This window comes from Corvus moneduloides, chromosome Z, assembly GCF_009650955.1.
Source record: "Corvus moneduloides isolate bCorMon1 chromosome Z, bCorMon1.pri, whole genome shotgun sequence".
NCBI lineage: Eukaryota > Metazoa > Chordata > Aves > Passeriformes > Corvidae > Corvus > Corvus moneduloides.
In genome coordinates, this window is record NC_045511.1 from 44,722,849 (window position 1) to 44,738,146 (window position 15,298).

Below are 15,298 nucleotides of genomic sequence, written 5' to 3' on the forward strand. Positions count from 1 at the left end.
CTTCAGAGTCATGTAATCCAGAAACTTGAAGTCTGTGAAGTCAAGACAAAGTGATACCAAAAGGCACTCTCATACAGATGCAGGAAACCAAAGCTGAAAGAAGGCAATAATGCAGGAGACCTGGAATGGTCTGACACAGGAGACAGCACAGGGTGTGAAAATCCAGTTTTCCATTCTGTCCCAGAACCTTAGTGGAGGGGAGCAATGTATATTTGTGGCCCCAGATGAGATACTCAGTGATGCAGAAGTCATTGGTACTGCTCTATTACTGCAAATTTGCAGATCACCAGTGCGCTGTTCAAGGAACTGGGGAGGAAAAAGGGTAATGACTTTAGTCACTGGGTTTTGTAATGGATTTTCCGAAAACAGCTCCTTCAAGAAGACGCTTGTAATGCACAATTGCATTTCTCCTAAGTACTCCAAGTAATGACAAGACTGCATGGTTCCTCTTTTCTGTTATGTCAGACAGCTGATCCACAAAGCATGATGCTTAATCATGGCATATCAGAGAGCAGAATGTTTTATTTGGTGAGGATGCATTCCTTCACAGACAATCAGAAATTTTATCATTTTCATTTTATGAATTTTAGATCCTGATCCAACATGTTTCCCCAGTTTGCAGTTCTCTAAATGTACTCAGTAAAGACAGCAGTGTCTATCAAGAGAAGAGTACATTAAGTGGTATTTGCCTGCACCACTGGCAGTTCCAGTCTTTGGGACATGTGAATCTGCTTCCAAATTTGGGGATTTTTTTCAATGCTCTGCAGTGTAGCAAGGTATCAAAATCTCATTAATAAGAAGCTACTCCTGTGCTTTTGTTTTTCAGAATTTATTTTTAAAAAGAAATTACATTTCTTGTCATAATTCCTTTAGTGAAGTTAATTTGAGGATCCTGTTCCCTTTATTTGCAGTTCTTGAAAACACAGGGCTGCACCCTAAACTTACATAGGTATTAAGTTAGGAGCCACTTTTATTTGCTTAAATGGAGTCTACCTGTTCCAGCACTGCTGTGAAATCACAGTCCCCTCTTGTATTTTTTTATTGCTGAAGATGATGAGGCAGGTGGGGAGTGGGGGGAGAGTTCTTTTGTACAGGCTGACCCTTTTTTTGGCTAGAATGCTTTTATGAGCCTAACCATTTGGCAGAAAGTGTTTATCGTTGTGTACGTCGTAATCAGAAGGTTGGAATGAAAGCTGTTTGCATAAGAGCTTTCCTTTTCCCTAGCCAAATTGAGACATCAGTGAAATACAAGCAATGAAAATATAGGTGTAGAAGGGGAAACAAGAAATGATCATAGGCTTAGGAAATTTTTACCACTTCATGTAGAAAAATGACTACAGGCATATTTCTTCTCTCAACTGCATTAAACACTCATTGGATTTTATGGGTTAAGCTTTTTCTGGCATTTGTGTTCTACTTGAAGTACACAGAGCTAGCTAAAGGCTAAACAGACTTCAAATTTTTTTTTCTTAGTTTTTCAGGTTTTTTCTTCTTTATGATGCTCCCTAGTAAAAATGTTTGTTTTCTCTCCTTTTTGTTTGACAGACAGGATTCTAAGCATACCTCTGGTTTTGGTTTAGACAGTATTCCTTAAAGGCAGCTTCAACTGTAATTTTTTCTCCACCTTCATTATCCAAAAATGGCAGCATTTCAGGATTAAGAGAAAAGATTTTAAAATAAACTAGCAATGACCTGTTGTAAAGTAGGTGCAGTGAAACTGCTGCTTTTAAGCATGCTATGAGATGAACAGAAAAAAGGTCTTCTGAGATGTTATTTAAGTTACAACTGCAACAGCTCACAAGACAGTAAAGATATGCTGGTTGAGGATTTTCAGGCTGTTGATAGAGTTCTACTGAAAATCAAGTTGCAGAAGCTTCCCTAAGTCAGAATTCCAAGGTGATGCTATCTGTTCCCCCATCCATCCGTGGAAAAATTAGTGAATTTCAGAAAATTAGTTCAACTCTCATTTTTGGAAGGGAACGGGAAGCCCAAAGGTTTTCTTTGTTCTTTGACTTTGTGAAGGCTATCTTGGAGAGATGCTACGTCTCCATTTTCTGCCCTCCCCATGAGTATAGTAGTAGAAATTTGGAGGAGGGAGTGGAAAGAATGAATGGTTACTAGCAAGAACTGAGTAGGAAAGAATAGGGGTCACTGGAAAGCTATATAAAGATGGAAAAAGTGATCCTAGAGCTTGGAAGGTGAGACAGCTACATGTGACGTAAGGCATGTGGGGATGTGTTGAAATGAGAAGCAGGCATTTCAAGATGATGCTTTTTAAGAAGGAGGAATAATTTCCACAGTGGCGTGCAAAGGCTGAGTTTAAATTAACAAGACCAAAAAAAAAAGACATAACTGAATCAGAAAAGCATGTGAAGCATAACTTTCCTACAGCACTTATCTGTTCTTTCTTGGCTTGGTAAGTAAGTGTTGCCTGTGAAAAAATGAACTTGTGGCCAGGAAAGTTACTGGCATTGTCTGTGTAACTATAGCATGGCCTCAGTTTGAAAAATACCACCGAAGTTTGGAGTAATTTTTGGTGTGTTTATTTGATGCAGGTAACACTTTGTATGAGTAGATTTCTGCCATGACTTGCAGAATAGGAAGTGATAGATACAGAGAGCAATAGGTGTCTCTCAAAAATCCTTTCCATGGTGACTAATTTGTGGGTTGTGCTGTATATGTCTGGTCTGTCTAAGGGAAAAAAGCAGCCGTAGTCTTAGACTAGAATTTTTAAATGGGATTAATATCTTGGACATTTACAGGGGTTTCCCCCTCCACCTTTTTGTTTGTTTTCTTTGCACACAGGAGTAGAAAAAGAAAAAAGTAGAACATATCTGTGGAAGCTGGACTGACCTTGATAAACATGATAGCTGTGGAGATAACGTCATTCTATTGAATCAGCTGATTAAATTTTACAGTTCAGTATATTTAACATACTGCAAATTTGTGGCTACCTGGAAAGAAGGGTGTTATATTTTTAAGTCATAATGTATAAGGTGTTTTTCTTAACAAAGAAGAAAAGTTCATGTGATCACTGAACTGTAGAACAATAATTATTGAGAGAATAAATGTATTCCAGCAAGAAATTCTATGAGTATTAATTTGTGGGGGTTTTCTTTTTTCTTTTGTTGTGGGGGAAAAGGTCAACACAGTTCCAATGTTCTGTAGGTGACCATATTTTGTTGCAAATCTGGGAGCGGTCTGTGCATTAGCCTTCTTGCTGAATTCATTTTGTGTGATCCTAGTTTGTGTGGTGAAGTGAATTTTCTTCCTATTCTGGAACAAACTCCAGTATCCCCTTTGAAACTTCTGCAAATCTGTTGTGAGTGGTCATGTCAGCAAGTGGGGCTGTACAAACTCAGACTGGTTTTGCAGCAGCCCAGGGTCTTGAGTGTTGACTGCCCACCCAGTTCTCTTGTTATTCTCAACAGTTTGTTTTTTTTCCCTTCCTGTTAGGAATAAATATCAGTATGACTAGAGTCTGAGGAAGGGCTTCTGTGTTCCTACAAGAGCTTGCTGGTGCAGAGGAACAGTGCAAGGACAGCAGGGACATTTTGAGCTACCATGGATATCCCCACCAATTTGGTGCCATCCTCCATGATGTCCCAACCTGAGGTGATTGAGGTGAGTAGACCACGATAAAACTCTAGCAGGTGAACTGATTAGACCTCTTTCTTATTTCCTCATTAAATACTAGCATTTTCTCCTCTGTCATTTTGAGTCATTAGGGAAATATTTCCTGGAATACTGTATCAAAGACACTCATCACTTACTAAGAGTGTTGTTATACTGTTACACATGACATTGCTGTGTTATACTACTATTTGTAGAAGCATATATATATGGCAAAATATGATCTTTATTGACTCCATGTAGGTGATGACTGCACTACAGCTTGATTTTTACTGTGCCTAATAAATACAAAATAGAGGCTGTAATGTGGATAAGTTGGACTAATACCAAAGGAAATTTCAAGTTCAGTGTTCTTAATCAGAAAAGTTTTAAGTGAAAAACAGTAGTAGAATTAGTAACACATTTAGAATTACTAACACACTAATCTTGCTTTCATGAATCCACTGTGTCTTTCAGACTCATTTATAAAAGTGATTTCTTAGCTTCACGTACTGAACACCAAGTACTTGAGTTTTCTGTAAAAAGTAAAAACTACAAAAAGAAAAGGAAATGCTCATAACAGTCAAGATTTCATTTCAGAAAAGCATTTTCAAAGTGCTTTTGACTTCACAGAGACCCAAGTGCCTGTTACAATTTAAAACATTTAAGAGGTGTATTTTACTGAAAAAGGCACCACAATTAATTAAGGTAGATATCAGAAAACTGGACATTTGGAAAACTGGACAAAAAGAATTTGCCTTTTTTTAAATTCTTGTTTGCTGGGGATTCTTTGGCTGAGGAGACTATAGCTCTCAGCAATATGCACTGAGAAGTGCCGTATTTCAAGGATCCCTAGACTCTGTGAGATTAGGAAAAAACATGTCCACTACTGGGTGATGATGTGATATGAGCTGAATCCAAAGTCTGCTTTGGAGAAACTTCTTTGTGCTACTCTTCTTCCTGTGTTTCAAATGGAGACCTAGTGTATTTTAAAAGCATGTTTCTTGCTTTTTGAGTCTTTGTTAAGGTCCCAGAAGAATTTAGTTTCTTTACAGCACAACAGAATACCTGGTAGGAGGTAGATGCTGCATGCTTCTGTCCCAGGCTGCATAGCTATTGCCAGACTCCTCCCTCTTTCTGGGGAAAGGCTCTGCCAGGCCACCACTGCACATTTGCACCCCTCTCTTTACAGTCTGCCTCTTCAGAGCCTTCTTTATGTATGAGTGCGGTGGGTTGACCTTGGCTGAGCACCAGCTGCCCACCAAGCCACTCTATCAATCTCCTTCCCAAGGGAACAGGGAAGAGAAAAATAATACGGAAAACAACTCTTATGTTGAGATAAGGCTGTTTACTAAAGCAATAAAAAAAGCAAAAGTTTGTGTATGTATAAGTGAAGAGAAAATAAATTAATCTCTGCTTCCCATTGGTGAGTGATGCTCAGCCACTTCCCGGGAAGCAGGGCTTCAGCGGGTGGAGCGGCTGCTCTGGAAGGCAAACACGGTAAAATGACCAATGCCCCTGCTCCTCCTCCTTCCCTCCCTCAGCTTTTGTATCTGAGCTGACATCATATGCCATGGAATATTGCTTTGGTCAGTTTGGGTCAGCTGGCCTGGTTGTGACCCCTCCCTGGACCTTGCCCACCCCCAGCCCCTTGATGGAGGCAGGAATGTTGGAGAGACAGCACTGATGCTGTGCCGGTGCTGCTGAGCAATAGCCAAAACACTGGTGTGCTATCAACATCTTTCCAACTATCACTGCAAAGTGCAGCAGTGCTGTGGGGGCTATTACAGGGAAAGGAGCTCCAGCTCAGCCAGACCCAATACAGTCTCCACCCCTTATTCCACACCATTTATGTCATACTCAGATCCCACATCATTCATCTACTGTTCCTTTGTATTCTTCATTAACTACTGTCCCCTGCCCTTTCACAGATAGATACTATTTTCCTGTCTCATAAGCTTGCTTCATCCCTCCAAATCTCCCTTCCATTGGGATAAGTGGTCAGGACAGAAGTGGTATACTTGGTCATTGGGCACCAACACCATCTCAGACTGGGTTGTCATTGCGTTCTCCTTGCTCTTCACAAAATTCGTTCCTCATCAGTTCATGTCATTCCCACTACTTTACTTCCTGCACCATACAACTTATACCACAGATTATTTTCCGCCAAGATTAAATCTCCTTGAGGCACACACCAGGTCTCCCCATCCTTTCTTATTACTCATCAAGTCATTACCCACCAAGTACACCCAGGTCCTTGGGCAAAGACAATCCCACAAATGAGTTTGCTCTAGTGAGAGGAGAAGTCCACACTGACTTCCCCAGCCACTTCCCTATGTGTAGTGCAGGGACCGTATCTCCTCCCGCAGCATGTAGGGATTTTGTTTGAGTAGGACCAGGGCAGTCAGCAGATCCTCCAGCGTTAACCAGCCAGGTGGCTTCTGCTAAATCTGCATCCCAGTGCTTCCATGCCCCATTACCTAATGCTCTTAACATAGTCTTCAGCAGTCCATTATACCTCTGAATCTTCACAGAGGCTTGTGGGTGATAAGGGATGTGATATATCCACTCAATGTTGTGTTTCTTTGCCCAAGACTTCATGAGGTTATTTTGAAAATGAGTCCCATTGTCTGATTCGATTCCCTCCGGGGTACCATGTCGCCACAAAATGTGTCACTGAAGGCCTGAGCTGGTGTTCCAAGCAGTGGCAATGGTTTACAGGGTATGTTGCTAGCCAGCCGGCCAGTTGTTGCCTCTACCATGGTGAGTATGTAGCTCTTGCTTTGCTGTGTTTGTGGCAGAGGTCCAGTGTAGTCAATTTGCCAGGCCTTACCATATCAGAAACCCAGCCACCACCCTCTATTCCAAGGAGATTCCACTCATGTGGTTTGCTTGACTGCACTGCATTTCATGTTTGTGTGTATCTAAGGGTTGTTCAGGACAAATTCCTTCTCAAAGGGAGAATAAGAGCAGCTGTAGGGTGAGAATGAGTGGAAGAAAAGCTATCACATGTAAAGTGATCAGCATGGTCACCATTCTGTTGTGTTGAATAAATGCACATGTCCTGGGTCTGCGGGGAGCTTTTGCTGAATAAATTCTGCCTGGACTTGTATCACTAGGCCAAAGACTAGAACCGAATAGATGGTTCTGGTCATTGATTAGTAATCTAGAGGTCTCCCTCCACACTCAAGTTTTAGAAAGTGTGCTTCAATGAGATTTGACTTGGGAGCCAGAAAGAAATGACAACAACAAGTGAAGGAAAGATGGTATTTCAGTGTGGGAGATTGGTCGAAAAAATACCATTCTCTCATCCTCGTGTTTTAAAAGGCTCAAAATTGGTATCTGTATGAGAAGACTTAAATGCTTGGATGAATTCCCACAGATTTCAGTAAACTATTGTGGATATGACAGTTGATACAAGTCTTCAGTCATATATAAAGAGTAACATCTCCAGACAGTCTGCTGGGAGCCATGTGTATGTTTCTGAGAGAAAGGCAGACCTTTTTAACAGACAAGGACATAGTGACATACATATGTAAAGAGACAATTGCTAGATTAAATATTGAAGTAAAGCACTTTCCATACTTGGATTGCATGGGCTTTCACCTTTCATGTTTGTGTTGACATATAAATGAATTTTTGGATACAGTTTAGAAAATAACATCAATTAAAATACTTTTTTTCCCCCCCCCGCAGAGGACATTATTTTGCCTTTTAAAATTGAGGAGATGCCATGGCGTGCTGCAGAAGTCATTTAGAGACTAATGTTTTAAGGAAGGATTTTTTTTTTTTAAACTTGGAAGTAACTTTGCATGCCTTTTGCGTGAGCTAGATGGCATATTAGTAGCGAAAAGAATTTTGCTACTTTACTTGAAACTTTCTTTATTTTTTTTTTTAATCCTTTATCTTTAAACTTTCCTTTGTCATTGCCAGCATAGTTGGTTTCCTTCACATTTGGTCAATTTAGACTTAGAAGTAAATACTATCTGTTTTCTATACCTATATATGTATTTGCACATATGTTTATACATTGCAGTAATAAATACTCTTCTACTTATCATCAGTCCTTTAACTGTGCCAGGCAAACAAGCTTATTTCCCTTGGGAGAGAATCTCAGAGACCTCAGGAGAACCTTTTGTAAGCCAGAGCTCCCTCTGATAGGTTTTTGCTTGGAGTTCAATCTTATAGATGCTCATGGTGGCACTACAATAAGAGAACTTCCTCTTAATTTAGTGGTAAACGGTATTTTCCCCAAGATTTATCTTCTGAGCCAGGTAAAAGATTCACATTTTGAAAAAGTTTTTGGAAGCCACTTCTTGGTACCAGATGTGAAATTGCTAGTACTGTTTTAAATATTCTTACTGCTAGTGTGTCAACATAGGACCTGCTTCTGGTGCTCCTCACTATTGAAGCAACGCATTTGCCACAGTCATGTTTCTTCACACCCTCCCAGTGCACTGACTTACCCAAATCTCCCCTCTTCCTTTCCACCCCCAACATCTTGTAACCAAACACAAATGGAGATTAAGAGCACAGGCATCTTGGTGATGTGTACAGGTGTAGAGTAAATAAAGTTTCAAGGTAGTTTAACTGTCCGTAGCTGTGATCTGAAATAGAAAATAATTACAAAATGACATTCACAAAATGTCAAAGAAGTCAATAAAACAAAAATTTTCCAAATATGCTTTGAGTTTTTTGCCATGGGATTTCATGGTAAGGCAAAAAACTCTGTAAAGTTAGTCACAATAAATCAAAATTTAGTGGTTTCTGATTAGATAAACTGTTCTGTTCCTAAAGATGTAACAGAACTTTTTGATTTTTAATTTGGAGATATTTTGTGTGCTTGTTATGACTTTATACCTCAAATATGGATAAGTAAAATGATCTCATAGAAACCTGACTAGTCTGTTTAATGCATTATCAAAGTTAAATAATTCTGTAAGAAGCATTTAGCATCCCAGAGGGCTTTGTTGTTTGCAAAAAAAGAAACATCACAAGTGGTGACCCATACTGATGAAAGTACTCTCTGAAGTGATTAGTATTTTCTCTCTTTGTGAATGGCATGAATTGAATTCTGCAGTAAAAGCTTTGAAGAAGTAATGATTTGAGCTTCAGTTACTTAATGAATCAGGGACTTCCAACAGTGCCTCAGAAATGTTTAAAACAAGAAAACAACAAAAATTCATCAGTCTCTCTTTGCTTTTGCCAGCAGTGGATCCTACCAGCCAAATACTGGAAACAAATGAGTACATTTAAACACTGCCTTGCAGCTGTTCCAAAGAGAAATCCAGAGCAGTTTCCATTGGAGTGGCCTTTCATGGCCAGAGCCAAAAACCACTTCTCCCACTCTGTGCCACTGAATACAACTCTATTTTCTCCTCATTTTGTTTGAATTGGAGTGGGAGAGACTTAAACTGTCATTGCCACAGATCGGCTATCCTTTTCATAATATGTTTGAGAACAGACTGCTGAGGGATGGCACAGCTGTTGTCACCCCTTTCCCCAACAAAGCGCAACACAATTTGTGTTTTGGATTTGGTGCCCAAATTTCTGCAGTCAACAAGTGTGTGGATTTTTTTATCCCCCTTGAGCTGAATAAACAAATTAGTCTTGTTACCAAAACAGGGCTCTGGTAGTGGTAAATATGGTAAACAAGAGAACAAAAGGAAATGGTGAGTCTGGAAAAAACAATTTGTGATTTAAAGTATATCCACCCAGTTACAGACATCACAGGGGAAAATAAAACACCAGTACACTTTTTTATAAAATTATTTTACTATATGAGACTACTGTAGGTTCAAAATGCATCTCCATTTTATTTAAAGTAGACTAATACTGCCTTACAGGCAGTAAGTACTGTGTGAACAAGTTACTTATGGAGACCCCATTGTTTCTAAAGCTCTGAGACAAAGATTTTTCTATCTTCTGTTTATATATTTCACAAATATTTCAGTACATCAAAGCAAAAGAAACCCAAATTGTCTAATGTGTATTTCATGAAAAAAATGTATTTGCTATTATAAACACAGAATAGTCATCTTATTACCATCTGTAAATCTCTATTTCCAGTCTCAAAATGAAATTTGCTATGCTCATTAACATAAGCATTCTGTTTGTAGGCTAAACTCTCCCAAGTGCTTGCTTTGCTGGCTTGCTTGGTGAGGAGTGATGGGAGGTGCGCCCTGGAGGTGGAAGTAGCCCTAATAGCCCATAGGATTTCTTCAGCATAAAATCACAGTCCTTGAGCTGTCGTAGCTAATAATTAACTCCCAGTTTGGCTTAGTGAGCACCTAGCTGGACCTAAAAGATGCATGTTTTAAGTCATTATGCATGAAAACTCATTTAAGATGTTATAGGTGCAGATTTTTTTCCCCTCTGTCTGCTTGCACTCTGGCTTCTGAAGTGAATGGATAGGACACTGTGTGCTGCACCTCTCTCTAGAAAACTTCTCCCAAGGTGGGGGTCTTTGACAAAGATCTGTCCTGCACTGCACTCATCCTCGCAGCAGCGTTCAGGGACTCACAGCAGTTTGGATGTCTGTCGGTGATGTGCGGGGTAAGGCAGGTGGGCACTGGGGGTGAACTGGGCAAAATAGTGTAGCCCCCCCAGTCAGCATCATGGCAAAGACTTTTTCTGAAGGCATAAGAGGTGGAATATTTCAGTCACTAAATGAGGTGATGGAATATAGTTGTCTTCCTGTGTCTCCCACAAAGCCACAAAGTGTTGAGCCTGTGCCCATGTTTGGCTAGTGTTTGTGAAGCTCAGCTTGTCGTGAAAGCTACCCCAGAAGGAAAAGAAGTTTTAAGAGCTTTGCAGAAGCCCTTTCTGTACTTTGTATGGAACACTTGGGCTTAAGTATCCAATTTGGGCTCAATATGCTCTACCTGCGCCACAGCCAATTACTTTATCTTTGCAATATCTCCACATTACAGTGGGGACCTCCCTTTGAGAGAAGCTTGCAAGTCAGAGATAGGGTGGCAGAATAAAAATAAATCCTTATTAATCAACATATATATGCTATTCTAGCAATGTAAGTGAGGATGTGATGATGCAGAACTATGCCCTGATGCATCTTCATTTTTTCCTCCACTGGAAAACCTTCATGTCTGAATTGCTGGCCCAGTTGTGGACAGATGAATTCATTCTGTCTTTTTTTTTTTTTTTTTCCTATTCTTCTAGCTTTTAATTTCTTAATTCTCCTTTTGCTTGCAGAATTTTGGAAGGTCAACAACCTCTCTGGTTTTTTAGCCAATCTGTGGAGGTCATAATCATAGTTAACCATTGGGATCTGTGTCACTTGTCAACTATACCTCTTTTCACACTGTTGCTAGTGGCTGGGTCTCTAATACACTGAGATATGTTGGATTACACTTGCAGGTATAAACTGTAGGATACAGAGAAATTCCCAGTTCAGTTTCTAGTAGTTGGGACATTTGTCAGCTCCAAGACTCTGTAGTAATACAGTCTGCTACAAAAGCATCCTAAAAATTACTGGATTCACTAGCTCTTGCCACATGATCCTTAAGTAACTTTATGATTTAGCATGTTGTAATAGCGTTAAAGGGATCCCCTTGCAGAGAGATTAATTTCCTCCTGTCTTGTCAGCTTTGTGAAGGGCAGAATGAGTCTAGTGAAATGAAGTAACCTGTTGTGACAGAAGTACCACATCTTATTAGGTACGTTTATCTTTAAGTCCATAGAATGGTTGCTTTGAAAGATGCAATTCTGAAGAGGAGGAGCCATTCTATGTTGGTGATGCGGTTTCATACTTTCATTGTGCAACTGAAAAATATATCTGTGCATAAAACTATAATGAATCAACATCCTTGTCTTGTGACTTTATGATTTTTTTTTTTTTTTTTTTACTTCTACTGTTATCTTTAAAGGAAACACATCTTTTCCGCTTTATTTTAAAGCTTTTCTTTCATGCCTTGCAGTTTGAAAAGTAGTCTGTGTTTTTCATTAGGTAATAGAGAAATGGTTTTTTGCGAATTGGATTTTTTTTCTCATCTGTTACAACTTTACTTTCGTAAACCCCATGTTTAGCAGTTGTGGGTTGATGAAGTATTTACATATTGATTCAATTATGCCTATACTTACTTGCTTATCCTTATTTTAAAGATATTCTTAATCTATACCCTTCTTTGGGGATTTTGAATTTGGCAGTTCCCTGAAGTTTTCCAGCTTGATCCCTTCTGGTATGTTGGTAAATTTAAGAGATTTATCTAAGTTGAACACAGTGGTACTGATTTCCGTTCACTGCTGCACTAAATGTAAAGATATAAGATAGTTATTACAGTTTTGTAGTCTTAGTTTACTACACCAGTATTAGAAAAATGAATTTTTCATCTCCTCTGTGTTCTGGGTAAGAAAACAGTGGCATGTGGAGGTTAATTCAGCAAAGGACAAAAAAAAGAGGAAAAGAGTGTGTTTGGAGAGTTTAGGGTTAAGATATTTTTAAGAGATTTCCTGGATATGGACTCATTCTTGTGGCTTACAAGTTTGAAAAATGCTGTAAAACTCAGACCTTAGTATTCAAAGAATGTTCCGCTCTGTTTCTCTCGGCAAGAAATAAATGCACCCATGGATACTGGGGGTGGGGAGATAGGGGCCCGCCTTTTTTTGTTAGGTGGATCAAGGAACTCTCCAAAGTCTGCGATGGCAGAAGGTAAACTGGATCGTCTTCACCTCAGGCACCTTGTGCTAATTAATGCTTTTTTTAGGCAGTATGCATCAGTGGTATTGAAAAACTTTTTGATGTTTGTTTTCCACCCTGAGCATCTCTCCATCTCTCTCCTGAGCAGCCCTCACCAGGTGAGCTGTCACTCACCATGGAGCTGGCAGGATCCAGAGATCCCCTTTCACCTTCCTGTTGCAGGCAGACAGTGTTTTCTCCTCTCTGGTCTCTGCCCTGAGCGGGGGGCAGGTAGTAATGGGCTGCTCAAGGACATCCCATGGTCAAGCTACTGTGGATCCAAACCCGCACCGTGTTCTTTAGGGTGTGATGCAGAGGTGGAGCAGAAGCAGGATGAATCAAGCAGAAAACATGGGAAAGCTTACGTGGGCTCTTCTTCCCAGTGTTTCCACTGGCACCCCTGTGGTGTGATCCCATACCACCAGAGGAAAGGAGACAACCAGGCAAATAGTGCCTGAAAAGGCCAGTGCTAAGGTGACTTGAATGACTAATTGCAGAAGGAGAGTGGGTTTTGTTTATTAAGTCCAGGCACCAAATTTCCTGGTCTGTGCACTGCACTGTGGTTACAACTATGTCTCATGATAATAAGACATTTAACTCCATGTACCTGTGATTTTCTTGTTCTTTGATTTGGGACAACTGTGTCTTGAGTCAACATCACATGGCAAGAGGAGACTTTGCTTTTAGTCTGCTTTTACTCCGTTTTTCTTTATCTGTCTTGTTGGTTTATAAGTCAGTGTTTTCTTCCACACAGATGCATCCTAGAGGTTTAGTTAACATGGGCAATTTGCAGCTCGGTTTGTTTAAAACTTCTGTTGAGATATACTGAATGGATGAGGTAAATCTCGGGGCACCACACATCTGGCTTACACAGGCAGTGAAACACACTGAGTGAAACTTCAGGAAATTAAAATATAAACTTCCCTGCCCCTTTTCCTGCAGGGGCAGGAGAGGGGATGGGGTCTGCCTGCTTGCATATGCCTCTGTGGTATGTTAACACTTTCAGTACTGAGAGATACCTTGCATTTCTGTCCTGCTTGAGCCTTTCCAGTCAGCATCACAGCTAAATGTGATGCCTTGGGATTTTTATGTTTGTGACCTGGGAGGTCAAAACCTTCCTTTAAGATATACACTGGCATCCGAGAAAGCGGATCATCTGGAAGTCCCCTGTTTGAACTTTTGTCAGCAAACTAGCTCATCTTCTTCTCTTCTTTCCCTTGGGGGTGAAAAGATTACTTTTAAAGGAGATTGCGGGTTTTAGATTAGAATGCCTTAAAAACAAAACTTCTCCAAAATCCCTTACATGAGCACAGCATTTTGTTTTTCTGTCTTCAAAATGAAAGAAGCAGCAAGTGAGCCTCATGCTAACATCCCTGAGATTGCTCGAGTGCTGTCATGCTTTTAAATTCAACAAGTCTGACTCTGTAGCATTTTGCATACTCTTATGTATGTACATACGTTCAGCCTTGGCTTGGCATTTTGTGAATAAGTCAAATTTTTTGTTATATTTTGTTTCAGATTTCATACGAAAAGCTAGGGGAGAATATTACATAATCAGGGAATAATTTATATTCATTTTAAACATTCTAAGCCCATGTGCAAAACAGAAACACAAAGAAAATTAGAAGGACAAAGAAAGTGAAAGCATAATACCTGCCACATTTTACATTTCTGAATTAAAGTACATGTTTTTCCTGGTGTAGCAGGCCTCTTTCCACAGGAGCAGCAGTGGAGTAGGAATCATTACATATGGGCAGCAGACGCCTGAAAGAAAAAAACAGAGCAAAAAATACATAGTCAAAGAAAATTTATTCAAGATCACAAATATCCACTAGATCCTGCATCCGGCTAGTCCTACAGCAACTGAAAACCCTGTGCATTACATAATTAATGCAGATGTTGGCAAGCTTTTATAAGGGCCACTAATTCATTCATACAACTTCCTCTCTCCCTCAAGGATTCTTATACTTGACCTGTTATTACTACAAGGTCTTTAACTAAAGAATTAAAGCCAGATGTCTTGTAGCTAGGTCTCCTTTTGTTAAATATCCCTTACAAGTAAATTTTTTTATATGCAACAGAGAGATCCTACATGAGAACTTCTAAGATTTCTTAAATAATTAATGCTAAAAGGCTTAAAAACAAAAAAAAAGGGTGGATGTATCCTAGAGGAACAATAAAAGTATTATACTCACTGTGCTGAGAAATACTTTTTACTCTAACTTTATATTATCCTGGGCCTGCAGATGTTTCTGGTCGATGTTTAGGCTGGAGGTAAAATCTTTCTCAAAAGGCCTTTAACATAGATTTAAATGTCACGTAGTCCATTTGGGATATAGGTGGAAGGTTTGTATATTGCTTCATTGGCATTGGCTGAATTGCATTGACAAATGTAGAAATGAAAAGAAACAGAAATAGCTTTGGGTAATTCTAAGGAGATCTTTATCAGATAGTATTTTCACTTGATTCGAGTTACGAATTCTGTACATTTTTGTTTTCAACAAGAAGGTTAGGTTAGCTGTTGCACTTCCTGCAGGGTAACTGGAGCTGTCCAAAACATATGGTTTCATTTGCATGTTTTAATGGGAAGAAAGTACGGTCTTTTAGTGTCGTTGATCTGTTCTTTGACTAGGCTTCTTACCTGCATTGCTAAAACTGGTCTGGTTTTTGTAAAAATTCAAGTTTAGTTGATAGAGTTCCAGAGCAGTAAAAGCAGACGGGCAAAGGCAGTTCTTGTAGAAAGAGACTTTTTGACATGTGTTTCTTGGTTTGATTTTTTTTTAAATTATTGTTTTTACATCCTTGTTGTTTACCCATGCTATACAAGGAACCAGGATATTATTCAGAGGGATTTCTGTTCTTAAGGTTTGCCTTTTGGGAATTGCACCTTGTGTAATTGAATGGAGCGGAGAAAAGAAACTCATTAGGCATTTTCTTATGAGCCAACAGTTTTATCCAAAACTTCCACATTCCGGTGGAATATGGGCTTCT

The 15,298-nt window shown here is 39.6% G+C and overlaps 1 protein-coding gene across 2 annotated transcripts in view; it reads left to right on the forward strand.

Moving 5' to 3' along the window:
- LPAR1 (lysophosphatidic acid receptor 1) overlaps positions 1-15,298 on the forward strand; it is a 74,791-nt gene that overhangs the window by 22,235 nt on the left and 37,258 nt on the right. For both annotated transcript variants that reach the window (XM_032096110.1, XM_032096109.1), the window contains one exon: positions 3,457-3,624. In XM_032096110.1, coding sequence (XP_031952001.1) covers positions 3,565-3,624 — 60 coding nt within the window. In that variant the 5' untranslated portion in view covers positions 3,457-3,564. The remainder of the gene's footprint in view (positions 1-3,456; positions 3,625-15,298) is intronic.